Source organism: Felis catus, chromosome C1 (genome assembly GCF_018350175.1).
Source record: "Felis catus isolate Fca126 chromosome C1, F.catus_Fca126_mat1.0, whole genome shotgun sequence".
In the NCBI taxonomy this organism is placed as follows: domain Eukaryota; kingdom Metazoa; phylum Chordata; class Mammalia; order Carnivora; family Felidae; genus Felis; species Felis catus.
In genome coordinates, this window is record NC_058375.1 from 11,161,240 (window position 1) to 11,180,744 (window position 19,505).

Genomic DNA, 19,505 nt, shown 5'->3' on the forward strand with positions numbered 1-19,505 from the left:
ATCCCGGGGCTCGGGGAGCCAGCAGCTGTTTTGTGAAGGTCCCCTTTAGAGTTGGTGAATACAACCAGGGCTCCGGCCAAGAAGAGCTCAGATACTTTTTGTGAATGGGCGAAGGCTGGAATTTTCAATGGGAGAATTTCAAATGCACAGAAGTAGCCATCGGGGCAGCACGCACTCCCCTTCCTGGCCCTTTATTAGGGCTCCTAGCGTCTGGAAGGCTCCGGGGTGCGCTGGCTGCTTCTGGCTGGGGAAGCCCCTCCGGGCTCCAGCCAATCAAATCCTGGCCAAGGGGCGTGGCCACAGCGTTGCCGGGTGGGGTCAGTGGGGCTAGACCACCGCCCCCTCTCCACACACACACACACACACACACCACCACCTTCCCTCTGCTTAATTAGCTCAGATTCCTCATCTTTCAGATGAGAATAGAGGTGGCTTGTAACCCAATGCGTCCAATTCAAGGAGAGTGTGGAGACAAGACCCTTAGCACACAGGACTGCTCCATACGACCTTCTGTACCGTCATCCATGGCCTCACTACCCTACTCAAATCGCAATTTTCCAAAATTTTTCTCGAGCCCAAGCATTCTCAAGATCCAGGTTTAAAAAAAATTTTTTTTTTTAAATCCAGGATCCCTCAGTTGGGTGCCTTTGACCGAGGAGTAGAAATCGGTAGATGGTGTACAGGATAAGAATGGGAGGGTAGGGGGTGGGGGCCGTACCCTCCAGCCCACGAAAGGATGAGAATGTGAAGTGTGGTTTGCGCGGTGCGGCGCGTGGTTAGAAGATGAAGCCCTTCCTGCCCGCATCTTCCGCCTGCCAGTGAGCCCCAGGGTCTCCCAGAGACCTCAGAGGTGCGCCCCAGAGTGGAACAGGTCCGGACACACTAAACGCTCTCTTGCTCACCTGATATTTTCGCTCAGGAACGTTTAGAGGATCTCGAACGGGGAAGCGCAAAAGAACGAACCTCTTGCAACTGTTCCTTCAAAGAGAGAGAGAGGCAGGTCTGGAGAGGTTTTCTCATCTTGTAGCCAGACACAAAGCAGATACGGTGTTTTCAAGGGGTGTACGAGCCACCGTGTGCTGTGCCGGAAACATCCACACACCTCCACTGCCTTCCCTTCCCCCGCCCCAGCCCCTGCCCCTCCCTTGCCTGCAGTCTGAGCAGATGACCTAAGAGACAGGCAAGCAACGAACCTATTATCTGGAGGTAAGGCACAGGGCAGGTGCAGGTGTGGTTTTGGCTGAGCAACCATTCTAGGCACTAAGTGATTGGGGGACTTGGAGGCAAGGTCATAAGAAAAGGAGAAGAGAGGAGTGGGGAGCCCCAGACCCCCTGCCCTAAGAGTAAAATAAATGGGTGAAAGGAGCCAAGAGTGAGGAGGAGAGTGCCAACTCTAACGCCCTTCTTACCTGTCAAGGGGGAGTCACACGTGACTGGGCTCTCTGGCAGCCCATGGGAACTGGAAAACCCAGCGTTCATGGCGTCCATGAGCTAATGATGGATGCAGTGCATCTCAGTGCTCTTAGAACAAGATAGCTCTGGATTTTCCCCTGGAGAGGACGCTGTGTGATCTAATGAACAATATCCCTACGAAGAGCAGCTCAGCGTTGGCTGGGCCACGTCTGAGGGCCAGGTCTGAGGACAGCTCTTGAGACAGACTGATGTCATTACAGCCCAGCGAGTTCAAGAAAGTTCAGGAAAAGCCGGTGTGCAGGAGGGCCCAAGATCTGCCCTTCAGCGCTCAGCTGCCCACCGATTGCATTTAATCCGAGGAAGATATTTTGGAGCAGTGCTCAGACTGGGGTTCCCTGCAGCCCTTGGGTGCCATGGAAAAGTGTGACCGTCAACATCCCCAGCCCACACACGCACAGACACACACATACATACGCCTGGTTTCCCCCAGAAAAGTTCTCCCTTATTTGTTTTATATGCCAAGTTCCTCATGGGATTTTGCTTGAAGCATTCCGCTGGGTAAAAAAAAAAAAAAAAAAAAAAAAAAACCCAAAAAACAAAAAACAAAAACCAGGAGGTTGCTGGCTTAAAACTACTGCTTTACAGTTTTCTGGGAATTTGGTTGGTGACTATCTGCTAAGCTTAGCGCCTCTCAGCTGAGTCTGTGATGAATGTTGAGGGGCTGCAGGCTCAAGGCCTCCTCCATGAAAAATGTCCAGAGAGCAACTCAGTTAAATGCGGGCCCCTAAGCCTCCTTAGACAGTTGCCGTAAGGATGGAGTTAGCACCCTTCTGCGGATATGAGAGAGACTTGCACGTACCCATGCCCCATCCCAAAGATGGCCCCACTCCCTTCCTCCGCGAGTTTTGTGAACACCCAACAGAGTTGCCAGATCTCAGGGAAAGCAAAACCCAACAGGATGCCCAGTTAAACTTCAACTGCAGAAAAACAACAAAGAGTCACTTAGTAGAAGTATGTCCCAAATATTGCATGAGGCATACTTATACCTATATATATATATCTATCTTTTCACGCGGATATTCAAATTTAACTGGGCGTGCTGTATTTCATCTGGCAACCCTGCCAGCAAATATTTACTAGAACCAACTGGAAGCCGAGGGGGCAGTCTCTGAAGCGGATGTCGCAAAATGGCAGCCCACAGAGGCGTTCCATTCGGCTCAAGGGTTTCCTTTTTTTAAGTAACCTCTCCAAATAGGTCACTCTCACGAAACACTCTGGATGTCCAGCTTCTCTGGGCAACTGGGAAGAAAGATCTGGTGATACCAGGCCCACGAGCCTGCGTTTTGCAGGCCCCTTAGAAAGGCGCCGGGCTCGTGGGTTTGTCGCCACCCCCCACCCGGCTCACTTCACCCACTTTTTTTTACCTCCCCGGCCCCCTGGAGGCTTCTGGCTGGCACCTCCCCAGGAGATGCTCGGGGCTCTCTGAGAAACCCCACCTTCCCGATATCCCTGCACGGTCCCCCCTCCGCTGGAGTGTCAGTCGGCGAGGGAGGCCCCCCGCTCTCTCTCACCGTTGCGTCCCCAGCGCCTGGGAGATGCTCTTCCTTCAGCGAACTGTCCCTGAGGTCTCGAGGACACCAGGGTCAGCAACAGTTAGCCAATCCCAGGGGAAGAGCAAGCTGCAGCAGTGACGCTGGCCCCCAAGGAGCCCGCAGTCCCTGCCGGGGAGGTTAGTTCGCCGCTGTGGCTTTCGTCATGCCCGGGCTGTTGGGATGCCAAGGTAGAAGCCCACGTCCGTTGGGCCTCTTCCGTCGATCAGGGGGGCTCCGCTTCCACCCAAAGCAGATTTATCCTCCAAGAGAACCGCAGGGTTCCCCCCAAAGGCCCCTTGCTGGACAAGCCTCCACCTCTCAGATTCCTCTGGAACCCGGAACAGAGAGCCATCCCTACGGAGCTCGGCAGGACAGGGTAGCATGGCCCGGAGGCCATGCCCCCTTCTGCACATGCACGTCCCCACCCCACCCCCATCCCTAGGAAAGCCCGACATTTCATCCAAACGGGTGGCATCTGAAAGTTGAGAAAAACCATTTTTCTTTGGCGCAAAAGGGAGCGAAGCGCGTGAGCTAAATTGTGTCAATATTCTTTCTGTATTGAAGAGACGACTGTTTGTAGAGACAGTGAAGGACCAGATGCAGAACTCAGGTCTCCGGGTGAGCCAGAAGGAAAAGGAGAATGATAGGACGCCAGCGGAAAAGCCAGTGGACAAAAATGCCAGCACATGTGTTGTGTATCGAGCATTGAGTGTGTGCCAGGCACAGAGCTAAGCGCTCGGTGTGCATCATCCCGTTTAATCTTTGCAACAGACCCACGGGGCAGCTCTCGTTTCTGTCCTCCGTCATCAGACGAGGTGTCTGAAAGTCAGAGACGTTAAGCTATTTGTCCGGAGCCACACAGCTGGATGAGGCAGGTGTGGCTCATTGCAGATCTGACACCCAGACGAGCACTGCTTCCCCTGCTTTAGGTAATAAACCTCCCGATAAGAAACCAGATACACTTCGGGTGACCTTTCTCTTGAATTTCGAGGAAACACCTCTAGAAGACTCTTTTTTTTTTTTTTTTTTTTTAAGAGTTGAGAATCGAGACTATGAAATCTTAAACATGTTGAAACGCTGCCATTCACAATTCAGCCCTGGAACTGGAGCTGACCCAACCACATTCCCACTCTGCAGAAAATAGAGGTGAGCTCTCAGAAAGCTTGAAAGCTAACCACGCTGTGGTTGAATAAGAAACAGGAACCATATTCGCTTTTGAGACAAGGTCACAATAATTCCAAGACAACAAAATTAGCATTAGAAAAACCAAAGCTATCCTAGGTAAGGGACATTTTTGGAAGATGGAACCCTCTTCTCAACCAACACCCTTATTCTAAGGCTGGAAGGTGGTTCCTACCCAGAGCAGGACGTTACCGGGATAGAGTGTCCTGAGGGCTCCCCCAGCTTTGCCAGCCTGCCAAGTGGGCACGAGTGGGAGACTGGTCACTTATTCATCCATATATATGTGTGTGTGTGTGTGTGTGTGTGTGTGTGTGTGTGTATACATGTGTATATGTGTGTATATATGTGTATATATGTGTGTGTATATATATATATATATATACACACACAGGGTTGAGCCAGGAGTAGTGTGTCCCGAGTTCATTTCCAGCTGGGTGTCACTATCTAAATGCCCAGCTTCTATCCCTGCCCGTTCGTTCCAAAGGTGATGCATGTGGTTCCCAGATGTCTAAGCCCTAATGCATGGCGCTCGCCAGTGGTCCCTGTTCAGGGAGGGCACTGCGTGATTTCCCAGCCCTTCCTCCCACATGCCTCAGCGTCCTCCTTTTCCCAGGTCGGCCCTCTGCCCTCTGCTCCCCGCCAACCTCATCAGGCCAGGGCACGGGTGCTCGGGAACCATCCAGGGCCGGCAATCTTACTGAAAATCCAATAAAAAGGGATGTAAAGGAAAGGTGGCTTGGGGGAGGGTTTTGACATTCGCTGTCTGTTTTCATTGTCGCTGGGCATTCCGACCAAGATTTCCTATGTAGGTTCTTGTAGGGAAGCTAGCTCTTCTCACCCTGAAATGATTTTGGATGCGGTCTCAGAGCACATTTAAGGCCCCTGTCAGCCACTGGCACAGGCCTCAGGAGGTGGTTTTTATACCTCCCGAGTGAAGAGAGCTCCACAGATGGGCCTAGCAGCCCCTTCCTTTAAAATCCACCCGGAATCTTCTCTCAGTCCCTGAGGAAGACAGGATGGCTATTCTGGCCCCTATCTGACAGATGGGGAAACCGAGGGTCATAGAGTAAGTGGCCGAGCTGAAACCTGACCACCCACCAGCCCCCTTCCCAACCCCCTCTCCTACGCAAGGGTATGTGTCCTCATGGTTGGAGTCCAAAACTTGCAGGAAATAGGGCTGGAATTTGAAGCCTGTTGGAAAGAAACCTTCAAGCTACGATCCCATGTACAGTACGCAGAAATGTGCCAGAGGGAGATTCTTGGGGGGCAACTAGTGGGAACCTGCTCAGAAATGGGGAGGGGGCTTTTACAGGGATACAGGAGTGCGTGCATCAGAAAAAACAAGGGCTGAGAGGAGGTCTGGCCTCAAAAGGGAACGGGTAAGCCTCAGGTCCCAGGCATCATCTCCCTACCGCACCCCTTCTCTGCGTCTCCCTGTACCTGCTCATCTCTACTTTCTCCAGTCATATGTGATGGGAAGAGATGACCTCACCGTTCCCCCTCCCTGGCCCCAGCTTAAAGGACCGACTCAGAGAGCAACTAGCATCTCAAGCTGATACCCCCAAATCCTGGGCGTGATCATATGAAAAGCACAACCCGTGCCAAGCATCCAATCAACTGTGACCAGGGACAGCGTCACACGAGGTGTCGGGGAGGAGGGGCAGCGCTCAGAAAAGACCTAGACAGACCCCTCCAACATCAGAGACGTAAGACACAGGCACTTAGGTGACAGCTTTCCAGGAGACAGAGATTCCATCACAATGCATGTGCCCATCATAAGAAGCTCGTAGTTTTCAAAACCACAAAACTGTAAAAAAGGGGAAAATGTTATTTGTATATCTGGAAGCGTGCACAACAAAACATTGTGATGCTTACCTTCGGGTAGTGTGATCATGGTGAATTGTTTTAACTTCTTTTTTCTTTCAAGTTTATTTATTTTTGAATGAGAGAAGGCAGAGGAGGGGCAGCGAGATAGGGGGACAGATAATTTCAAGCGGGCTCTGCACTGACAGCAGAGAGCCAGACGCAGGGCTCGAACTCACAGACTATGAGATCATGACCTGAGCCAAAGTCGGATGCATAACCGACTGAGCCACCCAGGTGCCCCTCACTTTAGTTTCTTTTTATGTATTTCTTTCTCTCCCTCCCTCCCTCTCTCCCTCTCTCTCTATAATTATTAGTATATATATATATATATATATATATATATATACATATATAATAGCATATATATAATAGTATATTAGTATAGTATATAGTATAGTATATATAATATAATATATATTATATATAGTAATAGTATATATAGTATATATATAGTATATATAATAATATATAATATTAATAAATATAATATATAAATATGATTAATATATCATGTATTTTTACAGCAAACATTTTTCTTTCAGTAAAAAAAAAAAAATCATTTGAGTGGAACATTTTGAGATCTTGCCCCAATTACAGAATCTGTGCATGTGTTTCTCTTGTCATTGAAGGTTGGAGCCAGAAAAGCCACCCAAAAGATGGACCAAGAAAGGGAGACACCGAAGGGAGAAACATCCAGCAAATCCAGCCAGAGCTTTCTGTTTTCCAAGCCCGGTAGCAGGAACTAGAAATGCCATCCCGTCGGGCCTTGCGTGATGCTCCGTGAGTCCCGTGTGTGACCCTTCTGTGTCAAAATACTAAGATGCTTTTATAGGACTTTAAAGGTTGTTACCCCAGTATGTTGCTTCCTAGACTGATATTTGCGCGATGCTGTGTTTTGGAAGGTGCGGGGAGAGGGGTTCTTTTTGAAATTGCTTACACGGGTATACACCCTCAGGCGTATGAAAAATGTAAGTTTGAAGCAGACTCCTAGGCCCGGCGGACACGGTTCTGGGGTTCCACCTTTGAGTCGTGAGGTACCCACACATCCACCTCCGCAGAGCTCCAAGAAACCCACAGCTGGCGAAACACAAGACCGGTACTGGGGCCACAGGACAGAATGGCAGCCTCAGGTCTGAGGCTGTCTGTGGTACAGCACATTCATATCGAGTTTATTATACTAAAATGGCCGTGCCTGTAATAACGTGGCACTCTTCTCACCTACTCCCCCCCCCCAAACTCTGGGAGGTAAATTGTGTCATGACCCAGAGAGGTTAAAGTGCCTGTCTAGATTCACAAGTGGGGCCTGGACCCCGGTCTCTGATTCCCCTCCCATACTGCCCGTTCTGCTGTCCCAGTTTTTCAGGAGCCAGTCACCCAGGACAGACCAAGCACCCAGGCGCCCCAGGGCACACACTGCCCAGGGGGACACACCCCTTTTTCGCAGGGTTTGGAGAAACCCTCATTTTTCTTGCTCCCGTGTTCTGCCCTCTCTCGTCCATCTGTCCGCTTGCTGCCTTTCTTTTTTTTTTTTTTTTAATTTTTTTTTTAACGTTTTTATTTATTTTTGGGACAGAGAGAGACAGAGCATGAACAGGGGAGGGGCAGAGAGAGAGGGAGACACAGAATCGGAAACAGGCTCCAGGCTCCGAGCCATCAGCCCAGAGCCTGACGCAGGGCTCGAACTCATGGACCACGAGATCGTGACCCGGCTGAAGTCGGACACTTAACCGACTGCGCCACCCAGGCGCCCCATTTTTTTTTTAATGTTTATTTATTTTTGAGACAGAGAGAGACAGAGCATGAATGGGGGAGGGTCAGAGAGAGGGAGACACAGAATCTGAAACAGGCTCCAGGCGGTCAGCACAGAGCCCGACGCGGGGCTCGAACTCACAGACTGAGAGATCATGACCTGAGCCGAAGTCAGACAGTTAACCGACTGAGCCACCCAGGCGCCCCCGCTTGCTGCCTTTCTGGTGTGGCCGGGACAGCCAAACAAAATGGGAGGAAGAGCCAGAAGTCACGAATGCCATTTCTTTTTTTTTTATTATTATTATTTTTAAGAAGCCACAATAAAAATATTTTGGTATTTTAAAGCCAAATGGATTCTTTATACCGATTAAAACCGGAAGGAGATAGGGTATGTTCTTTGTGTGATATTCCACTGAAAGCACATCTTACGCAGGGCTAGGAGCTAAAGACAGTGAGAAAGGTATACCTGGCCTTAAAAATACTCCCGAAGATCCTGGAAATTTTCCATAAAGAACATGGTATGACTTATACTGTACCACATCCCCAAAGTCCAAAACAAGTTTTTTTCTAGCACCAGAAAAGATCACTTAGTCAGGCAGCCGTTCAAGTAGCTGGCTCATGTCTGGAAGCCAAATCGTGTGGGAAAAGATGTTTTTGTTGGTTGCACATGTGTATTTGAATTTGCGTAAGGTAAACGCAATGTATGACTTCACTGTATTTTACGCCTTCTGAGGACACGTTAATTTTTACCCTATCACATTACAGCCCACGATGGCAATCTCTTCTCTCCACTCCTCGAACTAGATACACCATTTTGAGGATGTCTCCCTGAAAACGCACCCCCACCCCCTCCACCAATCAGATTTGTCCTACCTAATGCGGTTCTTTTGGCCACACCCTATTGGCTGAGCAGTACATCCCCAAGCCAGGCCAGACCAATCAGCTTTCTCTTCTAACTCAAGCTGGGCTAATGCTATCTTTGCCATTGGTGCTTGAAAGATGGCCACTGGGATGCCACGCAGATCGTTCCTTAACGGCACTGGAGCTGAAAGTCGATGCAGTTCCAGGGCTGGAGTGGCCATTTCCCCACTCGTGCTCGGAGAAACAAAAACCAGCCTTCAGAAGGAGAAGGGTGGGGTAGATACACAACAAGAAAGGCAAGAAACCAGGACTCCCAGAGAGACAGTGACACGGACACCACAAGCCCCCCAGTCATCGCCTTCCTCCACCGTATGGGCTGAAGCCTGAACGCCTTGATTGCACAGCCTCCCTTGCAACTAGAGCTGGCCATGTTGTTCAGTTCTGGCCAATGACCTGTGAGCCAAGGCCCGTGGGGAGGACTTACCTTCTGTAATAATAAAAGGCAAGTCTCCACTAGGAAAGAGTATTTTGCCCTTTGTCCCTTTGCCTTGTCTCCTTTTTCATCCCTGGAGCTCAGGCTTGGAGCTGCAGCGGCCATCTTGGACAACGTCAGGTGACAGGCAAGAGGCCGGCGCTCACCTCCAAGGACAGAGGAGTGAAGGACAAGGAAGGCCTGGCAAGTGCCTGCCGGCTGCCCTGAACTCCGCGCCCTGCCTGCATTGCCTCCCTCTGTGCCCGTTGCCGTGTCCCACAAACCCCTGTTTGAGCCACCACAGGCAGGCGCACCCGTTTGTGCCATGGAGCAAACCGCTCAAAACTTAGTGATGGAAAATGACAAAGATTTATTATTTCTCGTGGGTCCGTGTGTCGAGCCGTGATTCCACGGCACTTGTACTGATCTGGGCTGGCTTGGCTGCAGTTGGATGGTTTAGGGTGACCCCACTTACATGCCTGGTCGCTGGTAGGCAAGTTGGGTTAAGGGGGTGGCTCCCATACAGGGGCAGTTTTGCACCCCTCCCCCCAGGGAACACTAGGGCAACATCTGGACACAGTTTGGGTTGTCACGACTGGAGGGGTCCAAGGATGCTGCTGAACGTCCCAGAGTGCACAGAACGGCCTCCCCACGGCAAAAACTCACTTGATCCAAAGTGTCAGTAGTACCAAGAATGAGAAATTCTGGTCTAGAGAGGCCTCAGCCGGGACCTTTTGGTTCCGTTTGTCATGGCCTCTCATCACCGAGCAGGCTAGACCAGGCCTTTTCACAGGGCGGTGGGCACGCGTTCCCAGAGCAGCAGGAGAGAGCAAGCCCCCAAGCACAAATACTTATCAAGTGTCTGTGCCTGGTGTTGGTTAGCATCCCATCAAACAAAAGCAAATCACACGGCCAGAGTCATTTTGGGAGGGGCTCCAAATTTTTACAGTCTGCCCACATTCGGTTTTCTGTTATTTGAAGCTGAAGGCATTCCAAGGACACAGATTGATTACCTTGATTGCTGACGACTGTCTGGCTCCCAGTTTTTTTCTTGGGGAAGGCCAATTTCAATGCCCGCCCTTGGGTTCCACTAGGACCCTTTGTATCACTTAAGATTCTTTGGTTGCCAACAACAGAAACCTCCTGTAGCTCACTCCCGCGGAAAGGGAGTTTACTCACAGAAAATGAGGAAGCTTAAGAATCAAAGGACAAACAAAGCAGAAGAGGCAGGGCGGTCAGGAGCCGGCTTTTCTTCCCCATGGATGCCCGCCCTTCCCTTCAGTTGGTTTGACTTTCTGTTATTGGCAACCAACATCTCCTTTACCGAGACACTGCCTCCACCGGGTGGCTGGGAGAAGCTGCCTGCAGCCTCTCCCCCGGGGTAGAGGGTACCTGCGGTCCCCAAAGCCTCCCAATCTTCTGGTCCCCCAAGAAGCTGAGGCAAACAACTTCCTTCCACCCTCGCCGATGGTGGCCTGTTTGGATTCTTGGATTCGTGACTTCACAGATAAGATGCCCTTCCCTAGCAGCTTTTGGCAAAGCCACCCATGCCGGCTGCTGTGAGAACTGGAGTCATGAGTGTCTGCAGAAAAAAATAGCTTCCAGATCTGCATTCCAAAGCGTGCTCCTGGTAAGTTGGAATGGTTTCCAGTTTTTTCTGGGTCTTAGGAATGAAACTAACGAGGAGAGGAAACCCCAAACCCGCTAGTGCTAACGTACGTGTCCCCCTGTTTCGTGCTGAGGCCTCCTGACGCAGGAGGTGGGGCGCCCAGGGAGGGCAGACCGTTTCGGCGCATCAAACCTGCACGCGTTTCCATCAAGATGTGCCATTTGCGTCCGCGTGCTCGGTGTCCCAAGCTATTGGGGCCAATTCATGACCCCACGCGCCTGCTTTGGTTTTTAAACGTGTTGTTCCCCCAGGAACCCACCACGACGCCTCTGCCTGTATCCCATGGCAGGAAGCAGTAGAAGGCCCCCCATTTTGAGTTTCCTCTCCTCTTGAGCCTGTTGCTTTCGCTCCTAAGACCCTACGCTATTGGAGGCAGAAATTTTATCTTCCGGATGACTGCGGCGTTATCGTCATAGAAATCAGAAGTGCTGTTTGATAAATCACTTTTTAATTTTTTACTTAATTAAAAAAATTTTTTTTAACATTTATTCACTTTTGAGAGACAGGCAGAGTCAGAGTGCGAGCGGGGGAGGGGCAGAGAGAGAGGGCGCACGGAATCCGACGCGGGGCTCAAACCCACAAACCGTGAGATCATGACCTGAGCCGAAGCGGGAGGCCTAACCAACTGAGCCACCCAGGCGTCCCGATAGATCACTTTTTTAAGTACAGCTGGCACCCAATGTTCACTAGCCGCCACCTGTCACCATACATCACTATTACAATATCCTGGACTGTATTCCTTATGTCCCCATGACCTGTTCATTCCATAACTGGAAGTCTGGATCTCCCACTCCCCTTCGCCCATTTTGCCCATCCCCCACCCTCTGGCAGCCATCCATTTCTTCTCTACTTATAGGGTCTGCTTCTGCTTTTTGTTTGTTTGTTCATTTGTTTTTTTACTTCGGAGAGAGAGGAGAGAACGAGCAGAAGAGGGGCAGAGAGAGGGGGGGACAGAAGGTCCAAAGAGGGCTCCGTGCTGAGAGCAGAGAGCCCGACGCAGGGCTCGAACTCACCAACAGCAAGATCATGACCTGAGCCAAAGTGGGATGCTTAACCGACTGAGCCACCCAGGCGCCCCTGTTTGTTTGTCTTTAGATTCCACTTCTGTGTGCAAGCTTATGGGTTGTTTTCTTTCTTAGTCTGACATATTTCACTCAGCATAATACCTCTAGGTCCATCCACATCGTCTCAAAAGTGGTGATCCCCCCCCTTTTCGCGACTGCATAATATTTTGTTATATGTATATATATACATATCATCTACTGATGGACACTTAGGTTGCTTCTTTGTCTTGGCTATGGGAAATAATATTGCAATAAACATAGGGATACAAATATCTTTTTGATTTAGTGTTTTCATTTTCTTTGGGTAAATACTCAATAGTGGAATTTTTGAATAATGTGGTATTTCTGCTTTTAATTGAGGAACCTCCATACCGTTTCCACAGGGGCTGCACCAATTCACGTTCCCACCAACCGTGTACCAGGGTACCTTTTCCTCCTCACCAATACTTTGTTGTTTCTTATCAGCCATTCTAGCAGGTGGCAAGTGATATCTCATTTTTGTTTTGATTTGCGTTTCCCTGATGATGAGTGACGTTAAGCATCTTTTCATGTGTCTGTTGGCCATCTGAACGTCTCCTTTGGAAAAATGTCTATGCAGGTCTTCTGCATTTTTTAATTACATAGTTTATTTTTTTAATGTTTATTTATTTTTGAGAGAGACAGAGACGGAGTGTGAATGGGTTGGGGCAGAGAGAAGGAGGCACAGAATGCGAAGCAGGTTCCAGGCTCCGAGCTGTCAGCACAGAGCCCGACGTGGAGCTTGAACTCACGAGCTATGGAATCATGACCTGAGCTGAGGTCAGACGCTCAACCGACTGAGCCATCCAGGAGCCCCCTACATAGTTTATTTTTTAAGTTTATTTGTTTATTTTGAGATAGAACCAGAGGGGAAGGGGCAGAGAGAGAAGGGGACAGAGGATCCAAAGTGGGCTCTGTGCTGAGGGGCAGAGAGCCCGATGCGGGGCTGAAACTCACAAACCATGAGATCATGACCTGAGCCACCCAGGCGCCCCTAGAGAGTTGTTTTGTTTTGTTCTGTTTGGTGTTATGTTGTGTAGGGTTCTTTATATATTTTGGGTATTAACACTTTAATGTTTATTTATTTTTGGGACAGAGAGAGACAGAGCATGAACAGGGGAGGGGCAGAGAGAGAGGGAGACACAGAATCGGAAACAGGCTCCAGGCTCTGAGCCATCAGCCCAGAGCCTGACGCGGGGCTCGAACTCACGGACCGCAAGATCGTGACCTGGCTGAAGTCGGACGCTTAACCGACTGCGCCACCCAAGCGCCCCAAGGGTATTAACCCTTTCAAGGATATGCCATTTGCAAATATCTTATTTAGTAGATTGCCTTTTTGTTTTGTTGATTCCTTTGCTGTGCCAAAGCTTTTTATTTTGGTGTTGTCCCAATTGTTTATTTTTGCTTTTGTTTCCCTTGCCTCAGAAGTTGTGTCTAGAAAGATGTTGCGACAGCTGACGTCAAAGAAATTACTGCTTGTGCTGTCTCCTAGGATTTTTATGGTTTCAGGTTCCACGTTTAAGACTTTAATCCACTTTGAGTTTATTTTTGTGTAGGGTGCTAAAAGGTGGCCCAATTTCTGGGGCACTTGGATGGCTCAGCCAGTTAAGCATCCAACTCTTGGTTTCAGCACAGGTCATGATCTCATGGTTCATGGGATCAAGCCCCACGTCAGACTCTGTGCTGTCACTGCAAAGCCCGCTTGGGACCCTCTCTCTCTCTCTCTCAAAAATAAATAAAATAAAATAAATTTTAAAACGTGGTGCAGTTCCATTCTTTTGCATGTAGCTGTCTGGTTTTCCCAACACCATTGTTGAAGAGCCTGTCTTTTTCCCATCGTACATCCTTGCCTCCTTTGTCATAGATTAATTGGCCGTATGCTCATGGGTTTATTTCTGGGCTCTCAATTCTGTTCTTTCGAGCTGTGTGTCTGTTTTTGTGCCAGTACCACACTGTTTTGATTACCACAGCTTTGTAATGTAGTATGAAATGTGGGATCGGGATACCTTTAGCTTGGATTTTCTTTCTCAAGATTGCTTTGGCTTTTGTGGTCCCATACAAATTTTAGTATTATTTGTTCTAGTTTTATGAAAAATGCTGTTGGTATTTTGATAAGGATTGCACTGAATCCCTGAGACTGTTTTGGGTAGGGGCGCCTGGGTGGCTCAGTCAGTTAAGCGACCAACTTTGGCTCAGGTCATGATCTCATGATTTAAAAAAAATTTTTTTTAATGTTTACTTATTTTTGAGACAGAGAGAGACAGAGCATGAATGGGGGAGGGTCATTCAGACCGTGAGATCATGACCTGAACCAAAGTCAGAAGCTCAACCGACTGAGCCACCCAGGCGCCCCAACGATTTTTTAGTTCAAACTCCACATCGGGCTCTGTGCTGACAGCTCAGAGCCTGGAACCTGCTTGGGATTCTGTGTCTCCTTCTCTCTTTGGCCCTCCCCACCCCTCAAAAATAAATAAACATTTTTTAAAAAGATTGTTTGGGGTAACGTGGATATTTTAACAATATTCTTCCAATCCCTGAGCGTGGAATATTTTTCCATTTGTATCATCCTCAATCCCTTTCATCAGCGTTCTATGGTTTTCAGAGTAGAGGTCTTTCACTTCTTTGGTTAGGTACTTTATTATTTTTTGGTGCAATTGTAAATGGTGTTGTTTTCTTCATCTCTCTTTGTGACTGATGAATCCCTTTTGTGGTTAAACAACCAGCCTCCATTCCTTCAGGCAGCACATACTGGGTACCTACTATGTGGAACCACATAGTGGCTAGACCTCGTGGCCTTGACCTTGGCTGCCCCTTCATATTCTGATCTGCTGCTCTCCTGGAGAGGAGCTAGAATCATTAACTTACTGGGTATGTTGCATGGGAGAGTTCACCTTTGATGTCGACACCCTCTTTTGGGGCTTCCTATGGGATTACCGCTGGGCATTCTGTACAGAGAGCTGCCTGCAGTGATGACCCTCTCCCGGGAGTTTCTTTGTCCCTTTCAACAGTTGAAGTTCAATAGCTAATAATAGCAAACTTTTTTATACTATCCTTGCCAACCATCAAACACTCACTGTGCTAAGCACAGTCCAGACATTATCCCACTTAGTGCTGGCTGTGTGTATCACTCCTGTCTTACCTGTGAAAGCGATGAGTAAGGAAGGAACTCGCCCCAGAACAAGAGCCTCAGAACCCAGACGTCTTAACTGCTCTAATATATCCCTTTCCTCAGGGAAGTCCAGAAACCAGCTGGTTCTTTACTACTCAGAGACGATAGGGTCGGCAAACTTTTTCTGTAAAGGGCCAGACAGCAAAAACCCTTTTCCTGTAAAGGGCCATTCACTTCAGGGACCACCGGGTCTCTGTCACCACTATTCAACTCTGCCATCGCGGCATGATCTCTAAACGAATGAGCGTGGCTGTGTCCTAATAAAGCTTTGTTTATAAAAGTAGTCAGTGGGCCAGCTTTGCCCATCTCTGTGTTAACCTCTCCCCCAGACTAGATTATTAACATCGGTGTGGCTCTTCCCTGCCACTTGACTCCCAGGAAGTCGGACTATCATCACGTCTGTCACTGAGAGCATTTTGAGATTTTACCATGCACCACACACTAAACACTTCAGACACATTTTCTCATTTAATCCTCTCAAGTGCTCTGGGACGAGATAGTTATTGCCATTTTATCGACAGTGCAACTGAGGCCAGAAAGGCAGAGGAACTTACCCGAGGCCACCCCCCTGGGATGTTCAAACCCAGTTCCTAGCCACGAAACCACACCACCTTTCGCAGTTGGAGCCCGGCAGCTGGAGAGAAAGGAGTTTTTCCAGTGAGTCTGGAAGACCTGCCTCCTGCAGGATCAAACCTGAAAGAATGATGTCTTCAGGACATGCCCCTTCCTCCAGGCATCTGGGTTTATCAGCCACCTCCTGAAAGAGCCATCTGCTTTCCTCAGTTAATACCGTAGGTCAGGTGCCCCTGGCCCACGCACTATGCTCTCCCTTTCAGTTGACATTGCCTATCTCTACACTGTGCTAATTTTACGATTTCCCTTGCAAGTCTCCCAAATCCTCGGGTGCCCCTGCAGCAGTCACATGCAGTGTTTATCTGTTCCTTCCAATTTGTTTCTTCCACCTTATCTGCTGAGCAGAGAACTGATAAATGACCAAGGACCAGCAGGTCACCGGGCCCCGATCCCTCTCTGATGCCGATGACGCTAGGGCACAGACACTTGAGAGGCTTGTTTTTCAAGAGCTCCTGCTAACTTTTGTGTTGAGTCATGTGGATGCAGAGAAGTGTCATTTTAGCAGCTTCTCTTTCTTGGCAGTGACCTTGAGACCTAAAAATGGGCCACCGGATGCTCTGGAGGGGACACTGAGAAAATGCCTCGTCTGCCCCAAGCCCGCAGGCAGAGCATGCCATCATGCATTCATCCGACCACGAGTTCTCCTGACACCTGGGTGGCCTGGTCGGTTAAGCATCGGAGTCTTAGTTTCAACTCAGGTCATGATCTCACGGTTGTGGGATGGAGCCCCGTATTTTGGCTCTGAGCTGACAGCATGGAGTCCGTTTAGGATTCTCTCTCTCCCCCTCTCTCTGCCCCTCCCCCTCTTGTGTGTGTGTGTGTGTGCGCGCGCGCGCGCGCGCGCGCACGCTCTCCAAATAATAAATAAGTAAACTTAAAAAAAAAAAAAAGATTTCTCCAGCAGTATCTTGGACCAGGCACCAAACCAAAGTTGACCCAGACAGACAGGTCCTTTGCCCCAGGAGGTTGTGTCAGCGGTGGGGAGGGGGGTAAAGGGTGTCAGACGCTTTACGAACAACTTCGTTGTGGGTTGTAACAAGTGCTACAGTCCAGCTCAAACCGTCGTCACCTCTCTGTCCCCCAGCGTGGTGTCCAGCAAATCTCACTCTTCCAGCTGGGCACCTCCCACCCCTCCACCTTTTGCCAGTGACCAAAAGAACTCCAGGACCAGAGCCTGGTGCCCAATACACTTAATAGGTCTTGATTGCCTGGATGGGGAGTCACACTGCTTTCACAGAGTGGTAGGAAAGTCGAAATCAGCTGCCCATTTTATTGCCATATTTGGAAGGGGTCCAGGAAGGTATGAGAGGTGCAGCCTTACTGGGTTTTAACCACAAGACACACACACACACACACACACACACACACACTCACTCACTCGCTTGGAGACTTCACAATTGGGCTGGCAGGTGTAAACTTGGGACATTGAACTGCCTGGGAGTTCACAGGAGCAGAAAACCCACTCAGCTTCCTTTTTTCCAGCCTGCCCAGTTGAGCACATGAACTCATTGGAAAGATGATGTTGGTTCTCAAGGAGATTCACCGCATCCAAGAAAAGCACAAAAAGAGAGCTCTACAGATGGATAGGTGGGGTCCTGATGACCTACACATGGGTCTACCTGCAGCTGGTGCCCGATGCCCCTGTCCTGCCAGGCAGCCACACGAGCACCTGCCTCAAGCGGGTCCCCCCGCCCCCACTGTGCACCCTGTGTACAACTTCCAGACTTTGCAGGAGGCGAGAAAGCCCCTGAGACCAACCCGGCTGTGACCCCATACCCTGTTCTCACTCCTCCAATCACTCAAAAGAGTTATCGGGGCTGTCCCTGAACCTTGACCTCTGTGTATCTTTCTCAATCAGTCAAGGGGTTCCCGGTGCTTTTGGAGAGCGTTTGTGATGATTAATCAGTAAGCTGGTATTTATAAAGTGCTAAGTGAGTGCTGTGCTTTATGAGCCAACGATATCTCCGTCGGCCTCTCTAATCCCTTTCTAGCAACTCAGGCTGCGGGGACCACCCAGTTCTGTAAGGCTCTGGAATGCCCCTCACTGTCCACTCCATCTGCCCCCAAATCGCAAGAGCTCCTCCCAACCCCTCCCCATCCCTCCCCCCTCCTCTTCACAGAAGTGCTGTTGTTTTTCTTAATATTACTTCGCCCCTCCCCGAAAGACAGTTACACAAGTAGATGTGGGAGGAAGAAGAGAAACATAAGTCAATGATGACTAAGTCCGCCGAGCTCCCTTGCCGCTGGAATATTGTCAGAATCGGCTCTGGCTCACCCCTGCCTCTGTAAAAATCCTTTGCGGAGGGTGTGATTTTTTTCCTGAAGATTCATTCTTTCCACATGACCAAATGCTGTAATGTGTAGCCAGTCCAGATCGTTTCTCTCTGCCCAGATCCATGCTTGGGGGCACAGCCCTCAGGGTCATTCAGAAACGATTCCCCCTAACGAACAGGCTGGAAGTTCTACAGTCACTGCTCATGGGCAGTCCCCGCCGCTCCTCCTCCACTATCTTCCTTTCTGAAAAGCTGCCATTCCTCAAGATGAGTGGCCTCAGAAGGAAAAAGTTCAAGGAAAACGCAGCCCCCAGCATGCATCTCAGATGTTGGCAGATCAATGGTTGTGTCTACCAGCAGGGCCCAGGCCCAGGGCCTCAGAAATGAGGCAGGGAACTGAGTTCTCATCCTGCCTAAAACCCTGAGAACCCTCGAGAAAATCAACACAAGAGGTGTGAAAAGGGCTCACCCATCTGGGCAGCATTTCCTGAGCTCTGCCTGACGATAGGAGCAGCAGGCCTGGGCGATCCTCTCTCTCCTTTTACAATAGGTAATGACCAAGAATTCCCCCACGGCATCATGGAGCTTGGCCAGCCTTCTGAGGGCTGTGTCCACATAAACCCAAAGGGTAACTGACCAGGGACTTTAATACCCACAGCCCACCCAAATAATTCAAACCAAAACCATATCTGGCTTTCACATATATGTGAGTTGTTTTTCAAGAAGGCAAACCCCCCACATAGTCTCGTCACTATTAAAAGTTGGCTCCAGGGGTGCCTGGGTGGCTCAGTCGGTTAAGCGTCCAACTCTTAACTTCGACTCAGGTCATGATCTTGTGGTTCGTGGGTTTGAGCCCAGTATCAGGCTCTGCACTGACAGCACAGAGCCTGCTTGAGATTCTCTCTCTCTCTCTGCCCGCCCCACCCCCACGAATAAATAAACATTAAAAAAAAATTTTTTTTTAACTATTTTACTTCTTTTGGGTCCTTCAAGGCCCCATACTGGTGATATAGAAACCTGCCTTTTCCAAGTAGCTGAAGTAAACTGCCTAACTCCAACAGAAACTTGATTCTGAGCTCAAAACAATAAAAATGTCATTTAAGCTGAGCATCTTCATGAGACTCAAACCTCAAAAGTAAATGAATGAAAACATCATATTTTCTGAACCCTAAAGTGTTTTTCTCAACTTTGTTCTCTTTAAATGCTTTTTAAATTACTTCAGCAATATTCTTGAACTATGGCAAACCCACAAATACCGATGAGGGTCTGTTCTATGCAAATCAGTCTGGAACAGCTTGCTGGCTTTACATTCTCAAGTGCTCTCTGCCTCCAGAGCATGGGTTTTTAAGCCCTGCATCCATCTTTTCTCTGCACGAACTGGTGGGAGCAGTTTCTGCATAGGGATCCTCAGCATTGTCCCAGTGTTTTAGAGAATAAGCCCCAGACACAGTCCCCCTTCTCGATTAGAGATTCTCAAACTTCAGTGGGCAGAACTCCCCCTGGGTTTCTGAGCCCCATGCAGAGATCTGTCTGGACTGGGGCCT

General features: G+C 49.3%; 1 protein-coding gene and 1 long non-coding RNA gene across 15 annotated transcripts in view; both read left to right on the forward strand.

The window, feature by feature from the left end:
- FHAD1 (forkhead associated phosphopeptide binding domain 1) overlaps positions 1-6,910 on the forward strand; it is a 122,661-nt gene extending 115,751 nt beyond the window's left edge. For 10 of the 14 annotated variants that reach the window (XR_006583933.1, XR_006583928.1, XR_006583932.1 and 7 more), the window contains 3 exons: positions 3,570-3,934; positions 4,041-4,151; positions 6,683-6,910. Coding sequence is in view for 3 of the 14 variants with exons in the window: in XM_045035124.1 (XP_044891059.1) it covers positions 920-1,000; positions 3,570-3,623; positions 6,683-6,799 (252 nt within the window). In the remaining 11 variants the exon portion in view is untranslated. Of the gene's footprint in view, positions 1-919; positions 1,001-3,569; positions 3,935-4,040; positions 4,152-6,682 lie in introns of all 14 variants that reach the window. The other 4 variants (XM_045035121.1, XM_023258154.2, XM_045035124.1 and 1 more) reach the window with 3 other exon arrangements.
- A 987-nt stretch (positions 6,911-7,897) lies between these two features.
- Positions 7,898-17,615, forward strand: LOC123379480. The gene is made up of 2 exons (XR_006583940.1): positions 7,898-10,765; positions 17,171-17,615. It is a non-coding gene; the product is annotated as an uncharacterized LOC123379480 (long non-coding RNA).
- The last annotated feature ends 1,890 nt before the right edge of the window (positions 17,616-19,505 follow it).